This window comes from Parasteatoda tepidariorum, chromosome 1 (assembly GCF_043381705.1).
Source record: "Parasteatoda tepidariorum isolate YZ-2023 chromosome 1, CAS_Ptep_4.0, whole genome shotgun sequence".
Classification (NCBI taxonomy): domain Eukaryota; kingdom Metazoa; phylum Arthropoda; class Arachnida; order Araneae; family Theridiidae; genus Parasteatoda; species Parasteatoda tepidariorum.
Genome location: NC_092204.1, coordinates 102854000 through 102872356, shown reverse-complemented (window position 1 = coordinate 102872356; position 18357 = coordinate 102854000). Strand labels below are relative to the sequence as shown.

The following is an 18357-nucleotide window of genomic DNA, read 5'->3' as shown; positions in this document are numbered from 1 at the left end:
CAAACATGTATAATACATGTATATCCAATAACATGTTATTTCAATTTACTGGCTTAGCATTTTAGAAAAGTGTGATGAATATGAATTTTTTCTTAAAAATAACACATTAATTGCTTTAATGCTATTATTAATTTAAGTATTAATTTTCAAAAGTTGATATGTAAATTTTTTGAAGTATGTTTTTATTTTAGAAATAAAAGAACATTTTTATTTTACATAACTCGACAAAAGCTTATTTGGAAACATTTTATCACATTTTCAGTATAAGTTGACTTACACTTAATACTGAAAACAAGCACAAATGAAAAAATTGGTCAGCAATTTTTAATAGAAAGTGTATTTCTTACTCAGAGATTTAAAAAAAAAAAAAAAAATTTCCAACCACCTTAGACTTAGAGATTGGGCAGCTCAAAATCGTAAATCATGATTAACAAAAAAAGGTTTATAGCTGAAAAAAAGTTTAACAAACACCTGACAGGAATATCTTGTAATTCCCAGGACTTAATGCAATGTAGCTCTGAATGCTCAAATCTTTGATTTGAATAGAACTTACAATCACAAAGTTTATGTCATGAAGTCTCCTCCTCAAGATGGCAACCTCGACAAAGAGAATCAGAATCATTACCCACAATGTATAGGTATCTCCTGAGGGTGCAGTGTCCAGTGAGAAGACCAATGATTTTCCTCAAACTGTTCCTGTTTAGCTTAAGAAGCTCTTTTTCACGATTTAGCTCTTTAGCCTGTCTCTGACCATCTGAGTTGTGCCATTGCTCGTGGGCAATTTTGCCATAGAACTTGAATATAGATTCCCTTAAGGATGTGGGAGAAATTCCCAAAGCTGGTTCAGGGCACCATAAAATCGCACTGAAGCCTGCTCATGCGATCATGTGCTACCAGGAATACCCATAGGTCCAGGTACCCAATGTAGGTACACCTTGTTACGCGTAGACAGGTCACAGAACGAGTGACTTGTCTACTCGTAAAAAGGACGATCGTCGTAGATAGGACCGAGAAGCCCTCCCATACTAGTGAATTTACACCTTGACAGTGATAGAAGAGCAGTCTGACAATCAGAACAGATGTGGATAGGTATATTTAGATAATATACTGGGTCTAAGCATATCCTGCAACACAAGATGATAGCATAAACCTCAGCATAACTACCTAGATTAGAGGAAAGTGGATTTTGGTGCTATCATTAGAGCAGTAGATTCCTGTCCCCCCAAGCCTTGATACATCGCCCTTAAGCCACCAAGGAGATTTGAGCCCTTCATCTCCAGTAGGAAAATGGATCTTAAAGGGCTTATGAAAAGCATATCTTGGTGACATATAGTGACTTAGTGCGAAACGAGGTGACTCCTTGACAAATGCTTAGAATATTCCTTCCATAAGCAAAGGTACAAAAGACGTTTATTCCAACCACCTTAGTGGTGTATGTATACAAACAAAAATATATATACAGGGTTATCGTAATTACCTCCCGGGTTTTGAAGTGTTATAGTAAAAAAAAAAAGAAGACGAATATAAAAAAAAAGAAACATATGAAATTATTCCAAAACTATTCAAGATTTACTTACATACATTACAGGTGTACTATGTGTTAACCCTTGGTCACACGGCATACATCAATGCGATAGGCCAGTTCCTGCCCGGAGGGAATTATGAATAACCCTGTATATATATATATAGATGTATATGATGAAAAGAATAGTATAAAACATCCTTACACAACAGAATTCATTGATGATGCTGGGCTTTGAGCTCCTGGTTTATTGCCAAAAAACTTTTTGGTGACTCCAAATATAGTTCTATGAATTCCTTTGCGGTTGGCTACCTAAAAAGAAGTGCATTAAAACATACATTAGTTGTTTAAATCAAATAATGAGAATAACATTTATATCAATCAGCATTAGGGTTCATGCCTGCATGATGACAAATGTCGCCAAATGTCACTTAAATTATATGCGAGGGTGATAAATTTGTCCATATGACAAAAGCCTTGTGATTTTGTAGATATGTTATTTACAAATATGACAGTCATAAATTTTGGAATTGCCCTAAATTTTCTCACAAAAAATTTTAAGCTATTTTGAAAATCATTTGTTTCAATTCTTTGTACAACAAAAAGTGAAGCCATTGCAAATTTTTTTTAGTCAATTCATCAAGTACCGTTAAATGATGGAGTGAGATAGAGCGCTTGCCTCCCAAAGAGATGACCCAGGTTCGAATCCCAGCACTAGCTGGTTGATAGGAATTCTGTTCCTAACTCGTACTGACCATAATGCTGGTATTAAATATCCCCAGTGGAAAATCGATTAGAAACCCGTAGCTGGTCGGGCTAACAGTAACAGGCTTTCCACTCCTTGCAATGTGAATAGGGTTCAGTTCCATCAAAAGTCCTCTTAATCCTAATGCTCGAACCAGGAATTCCTTTGACTTCTGGGTCAAGTTCAAAATCACAAGACTATGGAGTTGAACAATGATAGATCTAAGCCAAATATGGATTTGTTGTTCAAAACCGGTTATAGAATGAAATAAAATGACTGAAAACAGTTAGGACAGAAAATTTGGTGACAGGGTATTCGCTTGAATTTTTTTCCTTTGTTGTGGATAAAGCTTTACTTAAAAAAAAGAGACATTTTATCTCCAATAATATGAAATACATAGGTGCCAACTTGTACCATCACAGAGAAATATTTTCTTTGTGTTAGAATTTTCATGCTTTTGTTTTAAAAAATAAAATAATATTTTAAAGATTAAATCTAAAACTGCTTTACCTACCATGACAAATTAATAATTCAAACAAACACACAAACATGTATATATTAACAATGGGTTTTAAATGGTGGGTAAAGTAGCTTAAATTTTAGAAAATTTTAATACTTCAAGTATCCTTAAACTACCACTTTGAAAAATCTTTCTCAATGACTGTACAAGCTGGGATGGAATTATGGAAACATAAACAATATTCAGTTTTTAGTAAAACAAAATGCTTTCATAAACCAAAGTGGCTTAACAATTATTAATTAAGCATATGATTTGATGTATAATAATCAACAAAATTGCATTAAAAAATCTGAATTTAAAAAAAAATGTTATAGTTTATAAAGAAAATTATTACCTGTTCATTTAGTATTTTTACTCTCTTCTCAACAAAAGGAATGAGACTTTGAATGCAAAAATCTTGGACAAAACACTTAATACGATCTATGTCACTCAGTGTTAGACACAAGCCATGTTTTTTTGAGCGGGCACTACTTTTAGAAAACCTGTTTGAGAGTCCCGAAACATCATCCGTTGAATTTCCTAGCTGAAAAGAATAATTATTCATTATTAAAATATAATTTATTCATTTTCTTTGAATGCTAAAACAACAACTGAGTAAAAAATATGAAAAGAAATAACTATATGTTTTAAATTTTTAAGTTAATTTAAGAATAATACTTTGCTATAACACAACATAACTGCATTTAATCCTTTTGTTTCTCATTTCCCCCTCCTGATTTTACAAACATTAATTGGGAAATGGTTATTTATTTAAATAAACAATCATTTCTGAGTTCATATTTGTTGATGTCAGAAAACATCATTATTATTCAAGTGTTTATCAAAGCAGGGATCTGTCTAGGTTTTTCTGAGAGGTACCTATTTTGTGAAATTTNTATTTAAATAAACAATCATTTCTGAGTTCATATTTGTTGATGTCAGAAAACATCATTATTATTCAAGTGTTTATCAAAGTAACCGACACGTGTATGTAACTTGCTACATAGTTGATTTTATTTAGAGTGAAGATTATAACCGTCGTTGAACAGCCGACCCAATTTTTGGGTTTACGACTACTAATGTTCGACTCCGTAGCATTGTAATTTTCAGCCCAATCCAGAAGACAAGGTAACTCCTGGATAAATTTGCATTTGTAGAAAATTTTTCTATGAAGCTAACCCGCATTTGTGTTACAAGAGGAAAACCACAAAAACCTCTTATGGTTATCTTGACAGCAAGGGGACTCTAACACATGACCCGTCTACCACTGAGGATATTACACATCATGCGGTCGGTGCAAGCCGGATGCGGAATTCATATCGATCAGCCATTGCTGGAATTCGAACCCATTTAACCTCCTTGGAAGGCGAACGCTCTATCCCCTGAGCCATCGCGGCTCAGAGTAAAGCATTGATGAAATCACTAATAAAAAATACTAAATAAATAACTACTTTCAAAATAATTTTACACAATTGGTTTCTTTACCTGCTGTCAAGGCATAAAAAGTTAAGCACAATTTTAGTGATAAATCAGATTAGAATGCAGCCAAAATAATAGATAACTTACATTTTTAAAAAAAATAATTATAATAGCACATATTGCATTTCACTATTCTAAAACCTTAAAATGAAAATATATTAATATTTGTTTTCACCAAAGAATCAGAAAGCACAGCAACAGCTTCAGAATTATTAAGTAGGGGATGATGAATAGAATTCAATTCCTGTTGTCCTTCAGCTGAATCATCAACTATAAATAGTATAAAAGTTTAATATCAAAACACAACTTTACTTTATACAATAAAAGGTCAAATAAATCATAATAGCTGAAAGAGATAAAGCCTTTCTCACAGCTGCCAACATGGATAGGAAAAAGTCCAGTGGATTTTACGAAATAATATGAATTTCATGATAATTGTCGCATAATGTACTAAATATTTTACACACAGGGAATTGTAGGGATTTTTATAGTCATCAAAATAGAAAAACTGCAATATTTTCTAGTTATGATTGACATTAAACATACTTAGAAACGTTATGTATTATGTTTCAAATATTAATAGGTATTTAATTCATAAAAAATAGTTAAAAAGAATTTTTTAATTAATTTAAAAAGAGATTTCTGAATAAAAATTAAAATGAACATTTTATAACAAAAAAAGTTTTTAACTGATTTCTATAAATGAGGTTTACTTCATTATGTAATAGTAAAACTTATTTAGATATTTAAACAAGCTAGCAATAATCTCTATAAAAATTCTATTTAAATAGGGATATTTTAAGAAACTTACTCGATTTTAGGGAATTTTCTAAAATGAACGAAGAGTAGGAGAATTTTAATAAAACCAGTAGACCAGGAAAAAGTGGCAAAATCCAGTAGAGTTGGCAGCTATGTTTTCTAATATTTCAGGAGGAACTTTTTTAATTTTACATACAGGTGCAACGTAAAATAAAAATAAAAAGTGCTGAATTTCATGATAATACTCAAATTAACTTGTTGGAGTGATAGAAGATTATCCTAATAATATTGTAGACAGCTTAAAACATTATTTTGACTTAATTTATTTTTATGTTGCATAATTAAAGCTGCACCAATAAGCTAATTCTAGCCATGATCTGAAAACAACACTGGTGCATGTACGCACTAGGGTGGTCGTAAAAACGAAAGTTCAAATTTCTTTGACTGCACCGACTAAAATGCGTTATTTGCTATAAAACTAAAAATCTAAGAGTTTCAGCTCAATTTATAGCAAAAAATATGCAATTTATTTAATAGCAGAAATTATGCAATTTTTTCAGAAAATTGTGTTTATTTCAAACTTTGAAGCCTGGGGTGGGGTTTAAATATTATTTTATTGAGCTGAAAACTTTGAAAATATTAGTTTTATACCAAATGGTATTTTTTTAGGAAGCGATGTTAAAAATTTGATTACTCATCTCTAAGAGTAAATAAAACATCCTATGAATGTGAGCAAAGCAAAAATCAAAGCAAATAAGTAAAAAATTAGAAAAAAAGCTAAAAAAATTTAAAAATCTATTTTGAATGAAATATAAAATATTCTGCTGCTTAAAATCTTGAACTGATTAATTCATGATCAACCTCAATAAGCAGGAATAATCAATTTTAGAGATGAATATGTACCAGATTTACCGTCATCAATTTCTACATGATTTTCTTCCGATGCTTGAGTATTTGAAGAAATATTCTGGAAAACAAAAAGTACTAGTTAAATGTTGTCACAAAACAAAACAAAAAAAAATATTACAATTAAGAATAAAATAAATAAACTGAAATCTGTAAACTTGTATGATTTTTCAAACTTACAACATAAAAATTAACAAGTTGTCCCGAAAATCACAGATAATTTGAAAATCTAATTGAAGAAAAACAAAGATACAAATGATCAGTTTGCTGCACTCTGCTTAAGGAAATAGTTATTATTTTTACTAAGATTCAAAATTATTCACAAAGTTTGCCAACAGATGGTGCTGTAAACTGGAGCAAACTTTAGAACAATGTTTCATGCAGGAAGTCAGACCGACCATTCCGATTGAAATACTTACACAGGCATACATTAACTATAGCCTCAAACTATACATAATATTGTTACAAATAAATTTTGAAAAAAACTATTCGGTAGTTCTTCGACTCAGCAGTACGATTTGGTGTCACGAACTATGACGGCACTGCAGTCGGTGCTAGCTGGGTACAGATTTCGTATCGGCCAGCTATCGCTGGGATTCAAACCCGGCTCACCTCGTTGGAAGGCAAACGCTCTATCCCCTGAGCCACCACGGCTCCTACATATTGTTTGCTAGTTTTGGGATGCCCCATAAGAAAATGAAATATCTTACATTTTGGACATAGTATTTAGGCAAAAATTGGCTCCAAGGATCAGGCATGTTGTCAGAAGATTCTCTGTCATGAGTGGCACTTTGAACTGCACCAGTTGTAGAATTTATTTGAAGAAGATGACAAGATGTTGATCCAAATGAACTTTTCATACTTTGATACACAGCCTCTGCTCTAAAAATGAAAACAAAGCCAATTTTTTATCTGTTCAAAAAATAAATGAATATGGAAACAAAAATTGCAATTTTTTTTAATCACAGAATTCCTAACAAAGTCTCCATTTTCTATTCATGAAAACTTTTCAAATATTAAAAACACAAACTCACTTAGCTAAATCTTCAGATGACACATCATGAACCAGAAGATAATAAGTAAGCACTTGAGTAAAAAACCACCTAGAATTATGAGAACTTTGCTGGTATTGAATAAGTTGCTGTGACAATTCATTAATTTGGCTCAGGGGATCTTGATGTGATGAAGATACAACAAATATACCTTCAAAGAAGTCAAGGAAATAATATAAATCACGTAAATTTTAAAAAAAACTAAGAAGACTGGAAAGAAGGACTTTAATGATTTTGGAATAATTTACATATGTTGGTGGCACCAGTGGTAGCGCTTCACGTTCCCGTGCCACAGGTCCTTGGTTCAATCCTCAGGTCAGGCAAGGTTGTTTCGGCCTTTCATCCCTTCAGTGGGTCGATAAAATGAGTACCAAGAATGCTTGGGAACTAAACACTGGGGGTTCCGAGCTCGGCTGACCACCCAACCGGAACATCTGCATCCCAGAGCCCAAGGTCAAGAAAACTAATATGGACATAGTAGTATTTGGCCTTCAATGGGCTGTCCCGCCACTAAGTTTAGTTTACATACATTCGCATGCAACAGGATTGCAGTAGTACTAACAATGAAAACAGAAGTAGTCTTTTGAGTATGAATATCACTGGCTTAAGGAGAAAAGAGAACTGCATTTAACAAAATTCTAGTCCATTTCATTTGCCAAAGGTGACATCTTTGTCCCTTTAAGGGCATTCAACCTACATTTTGGGAATTAAAAGTAGGTTTTTATTGCAAGTGCTATTCCCTTACCTGAAGGTATAAGTTTTAAACTGACTGGAATCAGTGACAATTTGATGTTCTTATTCAAAAATTCAAAATTTTGAGGCAATAATTCTCACACTTAGTTGATTTGGAAAAAAAAATTATATCTATTAGGTCCTTGTTGTTCGGCCACTTTTACTGGATATTACATTTTGTGTCCCCTCCCCACCGCTAAAAAAGTAGAAGGAGGAGGCACCCTAGTACTAGTGAAATTTGTACAAATGGTAAAAAATACTAACTATGATTTTTTTTAGAACTATGTTATAATATTTTCTCATTAAGTAGTACATATCAAAACTCCTACAGGAATTTTATTTTGATAAAAATTCTTTACTCTTAATGGTATGCTTTATTATAACTTATTGTAACAAGAATGTGGTGTCAATCGTGTAACATCCCATTATCATAATCATACCATCATAAATTTCTTTGAAAAAAAAAAGAAAGAAAATGTGAATGAAGCACAAATAAAAGTATATGAATGGATATAGATATATAGTATGTCCATTCATGTACTTTTATTTGCGTTTTATTCACATTGTTTTGTTTTATTCATAAATGGCATAAAGTATCCATATTCTCATTTGGATATTCAAGTGTGAACGGGCCTTTCATAGCACAAAGTATAACCATCCTGATCTGCATAAATCTCATAACTTGCTCTATGGAAAGTAAATTGCATTCTATAAATATAAAGAAATATATAAATAAGGATACATGATAAATAATTGTGAATAAACTCATGCTCAGGTGAGGAAGTAACTTGAAAAAAAACCTCCCTGTATGCTTCAAACCATGGAGTAGTAGCTGCAAGTTAAAATTACAGTAATTAAAAATAGAAATATAGCTCAAGAAAAGAAATATTTTATTTTTAATGAATCATACAGATTACAAAACAGTTTAACTGCAACTTTAAACAAAATTAGCTTAACATTATCATAGCATCAATATTTTTATCTTACAACACATATTTCAATTAACAAATATCTCTAATTTTTCAAAAAGAAAATCTTAATTAATTCAGTTAGTATAACATTTCCTCTCAATTCCGATGAACATATTTCTATTCAGAAAACAATGAACAATGAATATATTATTAAGAATTTATAAAAAGCAAAAATTCAATAAGCAAAAGAAAATATCACAAATATTTATGACTACACTGAAGTATTTTCTATTTTTCTTCTTTTTTTATACAAAAAATTTTCTTTAGCTGTTTTCAATTTTTTATCCCTTCTTTTTTTAATAATGAGGATTCATTTCCTTTTTTTTATTAACAAAATACAGATTGGAAATATCAATTATATAACATTCTAACATTAAAGTTTTAAACTAAAATAAGTAACTTAAAAAAATCGTTAAAGAATATTTTCATTCTGAACTCAAAGAATAAAGCTAGAGTACTTTGAAATTGTGTTAGCCAATTAATAATGCAATTATAGTTATAATAGTTGAATTTCCAAATATTTTCAATTCCATTAAATTAAATTATACAAAAATTCCATTAAATTTTAATCTTAACTTTAATGACCAGAAAATACCTCAATATTAATAAACTCTAAATAGATTCTTTATTTCAGTATGCATAGATTTAGATTATGAATCTGATTTTTATGTGTGAGCAAGCAGTAGCAAATAGTCTATTGACCTAAACTTATGCATCTTGAAATCTAGTTTTCAAGTTTTTGATTAAATGTTTTTCCTAAGGATTTTTTTTTTTTAAATTTTTCAATATTTCTGATCATAAGATTAATATTAAAACTATTGTTGCAGTTTCAATGCAATAGTTAATTGTTTGGATTTTTAAAAATGATAATCCTGGAATAGTAACATAAATTTTAGTTTTTTTAAATTTCTCCTTCCTTAGATTATACAACGGAACATTTTTTATATACATTGCGAACTTTGCAGAAAATTATTTTCAAAATGGAAGCTGATCAAGAGGACCATTCCATTTCCACTCCTCATAGTCAGTATAGAATAATAAAAAGGCAATTATCAATATATGAATATAAAGCACTCATAGAAATTACAAACCATGAGGTTCTAAAATGAAATAAGTAGAGTGTGTTCAAATTATCTTAAGTATATAGATTTATAATTTAAAAACAAATAACACAGACTCAAGAATGCCTCAGTGCTGCACCCAGCTACTTCTTTAATAACATTATAGCAGTTGTTCGTTATTTTTGAGAATAAAGTTGCTTTACATACTATCCCAATGCTACTGTGCAATTTATGATGCAAACTACATTGAAGCCCTTTCCCTCAAGTAATGGCCTTAAAAGTCATAAAAAAGTCTAAAAGTCTGTATGAAATATGTAAAACAATTTTAAAAATTAAGCTCAGACACTTATATTATTTTTCCTCTGTAAAGCCTTAAATTCTATAAGTCACATGTTTGTGAGAAATATTATATACATTACCTAGAAATCTGACTTTATTTCTACCTTCTATACAATTATAAACTTAGGATTCTCTCACATCAAATAAAAATGAGTTTAAAAAAAGTTATAAATTTACTGATTTTTTTCTCGCTCTAGCTAACAACAAAATTTCAATAATTACACTTGTAAAAATATACCTTTAACAATAACATATCCATGTAATGAAATAATATTTTTTGTATATTGATGTAAAAAATGCATTTACTGGGAAGTTAACATTTGAAACAAAACAAATATTAAAAAAGTAATTGTCATGCTTAAATTATAATACTACCTTATTATTCATCAAATTCACTTTAACTTAAAAAATATTCTATTTTTAATCAATCAGTAATGCAACTCTACATTTAATTTCAATATGACCTTGCTTTTTTCTTTACTTGTTTATTTTTAACTTATACCTGAGTACCTCCAACAAACATTTCACCCCCATTGTAATTCAAACATTCCATTTTTGGCTAATAATTGTTCATAAAAATACAAAATTTATCTGATCAGCCAACCTGAACCATGGAAAGAAATAACATTGCTAGTTGGCAATGTAATTGTAAATTCATTCAGTGAAAGTAAATTCATTTTGTGAAAAGAACACTATGAACTCTTTATCTTGTCTATCTTTAAAAATGAAATGGATGTAAAGAATTTTTTATATTTTATTAATTTATATGAAAACATTCTATTGTTATTTCACAAATATTACAAATCTTATCACAACATTTACTGAATGGAACTAACCTTAACACCATGAAAATAATAAAATTTAGAATTTTACTGTATAAAATAGCAACAATAAAAGGACTTACAACAATATTTTAGATAATAATTTTCTGTCTCCAAAGTATTCATCAAAATTCCTTCAGAACCTAGTAAATTATTTGATGATACAGCATCATGCATCATTTTTTTCCCTGCAGATGGTGAGGGAGGTTGCGCATGCAAGTGCTTCATTATGACACGAAAATTCTTTATGGCACAAGGTACATTATTTGAATCTCTTATAGTAGCTAGGAAAAAATATAATTATTTATAGAAACCTATTACACATGATTTCAGAAATGGTATTATACATGGTTACATTATACATCGTTTGAGAAAAATAAACTTTCATAAATATTAATTGTACAGTAGGGAACCGATTATCCGGAACGATCGGGACCATCGCTATTCCGGATAACTGATTCTTCCGGTTTTCGTAATCGCTACAGAAAGCCGTTTTTGTATTGTTAAATTCAACTAAAAAAAAATTTTTGGAAATAATCTTAAAAAGAAGAAAAAATTATGAAGTAATACACTAATGATTAGTTACAAAATGATGGTAAGGGTAACATCTTTCAAAAATGAAAGAAAAATCCTAAAATCTTAAGAGGAAAAAAAAAAAATTTTTTTAAATGGCGAGAAAATTTATCGAATTTCGTTCCGGTTTTTTGGTTTTCTGATTTCCGGATAACAGAGTCTGTACTGTACAATAAAGAATAGGTAAGCATATAAGTAATTTATTTAATTTCCATAATTATGTAGAAATTATTTCATAAAAACAAGGTTATATTTCTAAAAATATTTATAAAACTAAAATTTATTATTAATATGAAGTATGCCAATGAAATTTTTTACCCACAGCAACTTCAAATAAATGCCTTATGGAATTTGTCGATTTTTGATAGTTAAAAAAAACTGCTCCACATTTTTCAGTTAAGTTTTTGGTTACATTTAAATGTGTTTGTCACGAATTCACACAAATATTCCCATTTCAATGTGTATAAAAATTACTGTCAAGATTTCATAACGATACATGAGACAAAAAGTCACCAAGGTTAGGTGGCAATCAAGAAGAAGAAGTCACACACAAGAAACACATCATAAAAGAAGATCTACTCAACTTAAAACTATCTCCAGGTAAACTACAATGCATTCCTTTTATGAAATTTGTTAAATACCAAAATGCTTGGGTCCTTGGACATAGTTAAGTTAGTAAGAAGGCACTCATATGAAAATATCTCCAAACTACCTTCTGATTTGTAAGAAAGCAATTAAACTGGAATGCTAATTATGTATTGTGGTATGTACTGTATGCAAAAATTTCTAAGAAAAAATGGGTGGTATTTTCTACACTAGGATGCACTGCAAGCTCTAAACTACCTATATTTCCAAGTTACTGTTTCATGTGTATTTTGAAGCCATTTGGCTGACAAAGTGATCATTGTTTTTTGAATCTTTCTGGAGTAGTATTTCTTGTATATGTGTATTTGCTACCTGATTTATATTTTAAAAAAATAATCATTATAAAAATCTTCATTTGAAGACTTGTCATTTCAAGACATAAGAATCTTGAAAAAAAGAAGCGTTATAAAACACTGTTTACCTTGTCAACAATATACCAACTTTGAAATTTAAGTCTAAATGATAATTTGTAAAACTAACTTAATCTTGCTGCTCAACCAATATGCTAACACTAACAAATGATGGTGCACAGTTTGTTTCAAAAATAATCAAATAATAAGAGGCAAAATCAGGACTGTCAAAAAAGACAATTCTTTCTAAATCTAGCAACCATGTCACTTTTTTTAACAATACATCTGTAAATTACTAAAACAAATTTTCACTTCAAACTTACCAAAATTACTTCATGTCATTCATATCTTATGAAATACAGTAGATTTGTGCTCAGGAATTATATAATTCATTTCTTTATTTAAAAACAAAATTATCTGTTTGAAAATATCACCTTGCAGAATTAGCTAAAGTAAACAGCTGTTTACTTTCTAGCTGAAAGTACAACAGGTCAAGAACTTGAGATTATTGCTGTTTACATTAATATTGAAAACACAATCCATTGTTTTCTAAACTTAGAACTTTGTGAATGGAAGATTCCATTTAGATTCTTGTGAAAAAAAATCCACCAAATTTTGATAAAAATCAGGTAGTGACCCACAAAAGAACTACTATAGAGTGAAAACTTGACAAGTAAAACTCGTAGCAACATATAGGCAAACCATTACATATTTCACATATTAAAGAACGTTTGCTAAATGAGTGACAGTAATAGGTACGAACAAGCGAGTGATAGGTGTGATACAGAAATATCTGCAAAAGGTCCATTTATGGAACAAAAATTTTTCAAAACCATCTTTTTTTATTTTGCACCTCTTTAACTTGGCAATTTGAATATACACGAATATATATATAAATATACAAAAAAACAATCAAATAACAGTAAACAAAATTTGTGGTAGCCAGAAGGTGACATCATTGAAAGGAAAGAATATGATGGCAACCAGAAACAGGGTTTCAGCAAAACTGAAAGAAAATTATCCCCAAATCAAGACTCACAACTCTACCTAAAACCTTTAATTTCTTTATATATTAAACTCTGCTTATATAATTCTAGTTTGTTTCAAATTATTCTTTTTTTAATCTTTTACTCTATCTAAGAAACAAAATCCACCAGTAATTCCCCAAATTTTTTTTTGTCTATTTATTTTTCAATGTCTCCATTTGGTAGATTAAAACTTCATTTCTCTTAACGTATGTTTTAAACTTACCTTCAGTATTTAATCTACAGAATGGTTGTATCATTTGCACAAATGTTAGATTGTTTTTTGCACACACTTGATCGACATCACTACTGCAAAGAACTGCTACACAAGGAGAAAATACATCTTGTATTAATTCATAAGCAGTTTGTTTACAAGTTGCCATGGTGCTTGCTTTCTTAATCAAGTGTAGTAACTAAGATAATGAATTCACCTAGTAACTTGAATGTTGGGGAAGGTGTTATTTACTATTAAATGTAATGGGATTAGTAAAACTAATCTAAATGTAAATAACATATTTAGTTTCCATAATCAAACGAAAGCACCCAGAAAAAATTTGTTTTAATTAAATCAAATATTACTCCATAAAAAAGAGATTGTGTGAGTTGTTTTTACGCTTATACATCTTATGCACTGATAATTTTACATTCTTTCACATTTCTTCCTTCAATCATTCCTTTCAGTGGGTGTCCAAACAAACAAGAAATGTTTTCGGATTCTAAAAACAGTCACAGTTAATTTATATAGGTTATGAACCCACAATCGAAAAGGTCTATAGATGGCAGCAGCAAACATTAAAGGGCCATTCACACTGTATACAAAATATTCACATATGTGAATTTGTAAACGCATTCACCCACAGGTGATTGCATTTACCCGCTAAAAATTCGCATAATTAATTTTTTTTTTCTTGTCCTGTGTAAATTTATTGGTCAAAATACCAACCTTCCTGGAACAACTTTTTTACTTGCAACACTTGAATACGACATCCAGGAAGAAGACCAATTCCGTGTCTAAAGCGCTCTTTTCCCTCTCTGCTCAGATGAATAGGAATGTAATACGATTCTTCCCCCCAATCCATAATATTTGGAATCCCCCGCAGTGAATTGATCGTAAAGACCCAATTCCCAGTAGACATCGAAGTCAAGCATCATTGGTTGAGGCCAGTGAGCTGGTGGATGATCACTTTGATCAGTCTGTGTAGGAACCGAGGGTGCGTAATATCGGTCATTGTTAAACTGCTCTTCTGTGAAGTGTTCGACTTCGCACGCAGGTTATCAGACTACCAAACCGTGGGAACCATCCTTTCTGCAGATTATTGAAGTTTAAAGGCATACTTTCAGATTATTCTCAAGGACTGGACAGTCGCCATAACGCATTGTGCAGCTCTAGTGAGACGCAAATGAACTCCTACTACTAGGAATTTTAGGCCCTCCCTGCCGAATGGCATCGCCCATCAAATGCATTGTAGCGTAAAGGTAACAGAGTCAAATACGTCCATAACTCTGGATGTATTTTCACGCCATCTTGTCCCGCAGTGGACTGATCGTTAAGACACGGTTCCCAGCAGATCACCGAAGTCAAGCGTCACTGGTTACGGTCAGTGTGCGGGTGGGTGACCACTTGGATCAGCCTGCGTAGGGACCGAGGGTGTGCGGTATTGGTCCTCGTTAAACTGTTCTTCCGTAAAGTGCTCGACTTCGCGTGCAGGTCGCCGGGCTACCGAAGCGGGGGTGCCATCCCCTCTGCAGAGGATCAAAATTGTGATGGTATGTCTTCGGATCATCCCCAGGGATGTTTCCCAGACCGTCGCCAATAGCCCATTGTGCAGCTCTAGTGCGACGTAAATGAACAACAACAACAACATCACGCCATCTTTCTCTGAATTCTACTATTTGTGTTTCTACTTGATAAAGCCGTATGAGTCGTACTTTAATTGAGCACACAAGTCAGCATGTATGTGCACCTATAAATAAATAAAAAATCAATAATGTTTCAAATTTTGTAACAGCCTAAGCCTATTATGTATTAAATTTTTTGCACCAGATATCGCTGAAAATTTTATATGTCAATCATCATGTATAGCAGTGGTTCCTAAACTTTTTTGTCTCGTAGACCCCTTGCCATGTTTTTCGGTTTTTGGTAGACCCCCTGCTTACTAGAGTGCCTGTGTGCTAGGCACTCAACCGCTTACATCCTGATATTGATTTCTTGTAAATTCATCAACTTCAAATGTATTTTTGACAGCTGGTATAGTGCTACTCACTGTGAAAGAGTTAAGTTTCTAACCATAGTGAAGTGTACTACTGTGAAAAACTTAAGAAAAAAAAAACATGTTAATTTTATACATTTCTTAATTAAATTCAAACTAATTTAATTTAATTAACATGTAAATTGAATAAAATAGTGCACTATAAAACCCGTACTCAGTTACTAATATTATAATTGCGGAAATAAGTGCGCATACAAAACCGTAGTAGTGTATTGTCGGTCTATTTATTATATTTTCACGTAAAAACTAAGCAACAAATCTCCGTGATCTTGTGCGCAGATAAAATTGGAGGTCTATGGCTAGCTAAAGAGTTGACACACTTGCTAGGCTACAATTTACAGCGAAAAAATAATTTTTGTTGCAAAATAAAACCTTACACGCAGAGAAAATAAAAACGTACGCGGGCGGAGCTGCAGGCAACTGCCAGTTTGTAATAATTCAGTTTCGTATATCAAAAAATAATCCTAATAACTTAAATTTTAATAAAATTTTTACTTCATAGCTACTTTTATAAATTATGTAGATAGATATATGTCTTTATATTATAAATGTAAGCAAATAGGTAGAATCAGTATATGTTGATTATTCCATTCATGAAATTCCAAAACTAAAAGTCACAACCTGCTTATATGAGATCCACTATCGTTGACCCCCATTTTCATTTCATGAACCCCAAAATTTTTTTTCACTTGGCATGTATCCCTTGCAGATTGTCGTCGACCTCGATATAAACCACTTTGGGAATTATTGATGTATAGTAAACCATCTTGCTTTTTTCCCTCCTTTTGTAACTTTTACACACTTTTTGGGCTTAACATTTTATGCATATAGTTAAATCATTTGCAGGTCTTAATAACTTACTGCAAGTCAAAAGAATTGTTTTTAATTTGATTATCTGTTTTAGTAATGAATCCTTCTCAAGTTTCACCTTCCTATTTTCAAAGTTAAAGAACCCTGAAACCTCACTCTATGTCCCCCAGTCTTCAGTTTTCCTAGAAAAGTTGAGTTCCTAATCGAATTGACAGCACCGTCTTTTTTTCTTTTCTTTTCGATCTCAACTTTATTTTTTTAAATTTATTTTACAGTTTTACGACACTTTTCGTTCCTGTATAGTTACTATTTTAAAACTATATATTGAGTGGTGTTTTCTAAATTTTTTGTCAAACATGAAATCAATAAATATAGATATTAAATTATGTTAGCAAATCAATATTCAAGAGGGAAAAAACGAATACAATTAGTGAGTACCATTGAAGACAGCAAGACTGTGAACATGAAAATCTGTTTGTTATTTTCCACAAAACTAACTAAGTGTTGAACTTGAACAAAACTAAATGTTTTTTAAAAAATTGCTTCACAAATATTTCTATACATATTTGGACAATTTCAAAAGACATAACATCTATACTTCGATTTGCGAAATCTTATTTATATTAGAAATTCATGAAAACACCTATATGGCATCTTAAAATTAAAGTTTTTTAAAAATTTTCTACATATAAATAATTTAGGCATATTTGGGCATTTTCGGAAAACATGATGCTCATACTGTGATTTGCAAAAGCTTATTTTTATTAGAAATAAACAGTGTCCATCACATAGCATTAACCCCAAATTTTACTAGCTTTGGACACACTAAAAAACATTTTAAAGTGTTCTACAAATATTTGTAGGCATATATGGGCATTACAAAAAAATTCAACACTGATTTTTTGATATACAGTCAGTTTTAAACTAATCCTGCAGGGTCAATTATTATTCTAAATTCATAAAGTGCCCCCCACATGATAATTTCCAAAATATTTATTGTCAAATATAAGCATTTCTGAAAATATGATCCCATTCCTTGAATGAATCATGCTGTGCTAAAGTTTATTAGAAACTTACAAGTTACATTTTCTGCAAAAATTACTCTTTTTGGGCAGAAATAAACTCTTTTGGAAATGTTCCACAGTTATTTCTAGGCATACATAGGCATAGGGGGAAAATATGACGTCCATTTTTTGATTTAGAGCCAGATTCAAATAAATTGTACAGTGCAAAGTATTATTAAAAATGCACAAATTGTCTGCAACATAAAATTTCTAGTTTGCACAGAACTAAAATATTTTTATAAATGTTTTGCAAATATTTCTTGGCACAGACAGCATTGGGATATTTAGAAAATACGACACCTACTATTTGATTTAGAACTATAGTTACTAATAATCCTACAGTGCAAAAATTTATCAGAAATTCATAAAGTGTTCCTAAATGGCATTTTTTTTCAGATTTTTCTCATTTTGGATAAGATTATTTAAAAAAAAAAAAAAAATTTCTACTGAGATTTCTATCTTTACATTGGAATTTAAAAAAAACACGATGCTCATTCTTCGATTTAAAATCTATCTTAAATAAATCCTTCTCTATAAAAGAAATTATTATAAATTTACACGGTGATTCACTACATGGCATTTCTTGCGGATTTTATTCGCTTTGAAAATAATAATACTATCTTAAAATGTTTTACTAATATTTCGTTGCATATGTGCTTCTGTTTTGAAAATATGATGCCCACATATTGATTTAGAACCAGTTTAATAAAGATTCTGCTTGGAAAAAAAGAATT

The 18357-nt window shown here is 30.8% G+C and overlaps 1 protein-coding gene across 1 annotated transcript in view; it reads right to left on the bottom strand.

Moving 5' to 3' along the window:
• The window catches only part of LOC107443139 (trafficking protein particle complex subunit 8 homolog l(3)76BDm), a 55730-nt gene extending 41547 nt beyond the window's left edge, over positions 1–14183 (bottom strand). Inside the window, exons 1-9 of the mRNA XM_016056907.3 lie at positions 13706–14183; positions 10970–11170; positions 8437–8526; positions 6945–7113; positions 6621–6792; positions 5908–5971; positions 4421–4515; positions 3122–3310; positions 1728–1834 (exon numbers count right to left, since the gene is read on the bottom strand). Of these exons, the coding sequence (XP_015912393.2) occupies positions 1728–1834; positions 3122–3310; positions 4421–4515; positions 5908–5971; positions 6621–6792; positions 6945–7113; positions 8437–8526; positions 10970–11170; positions 13706–13862 (1244 nt within the window). The 5' untranslated portion in view covers positions 13863–14183. The remainder of the gene's footprint in view (positions 1–1727; positions 1835–3121; positions 3311–4420; positions 4516–5907; positions 5972–6620; positions 6793–6944; positions 7114–8436; positions 8527–10969; positions 11171–13705) is intronic.
• Between the last annotated feature and the right edge of the window lie 4174 nt (positions 14184–18357).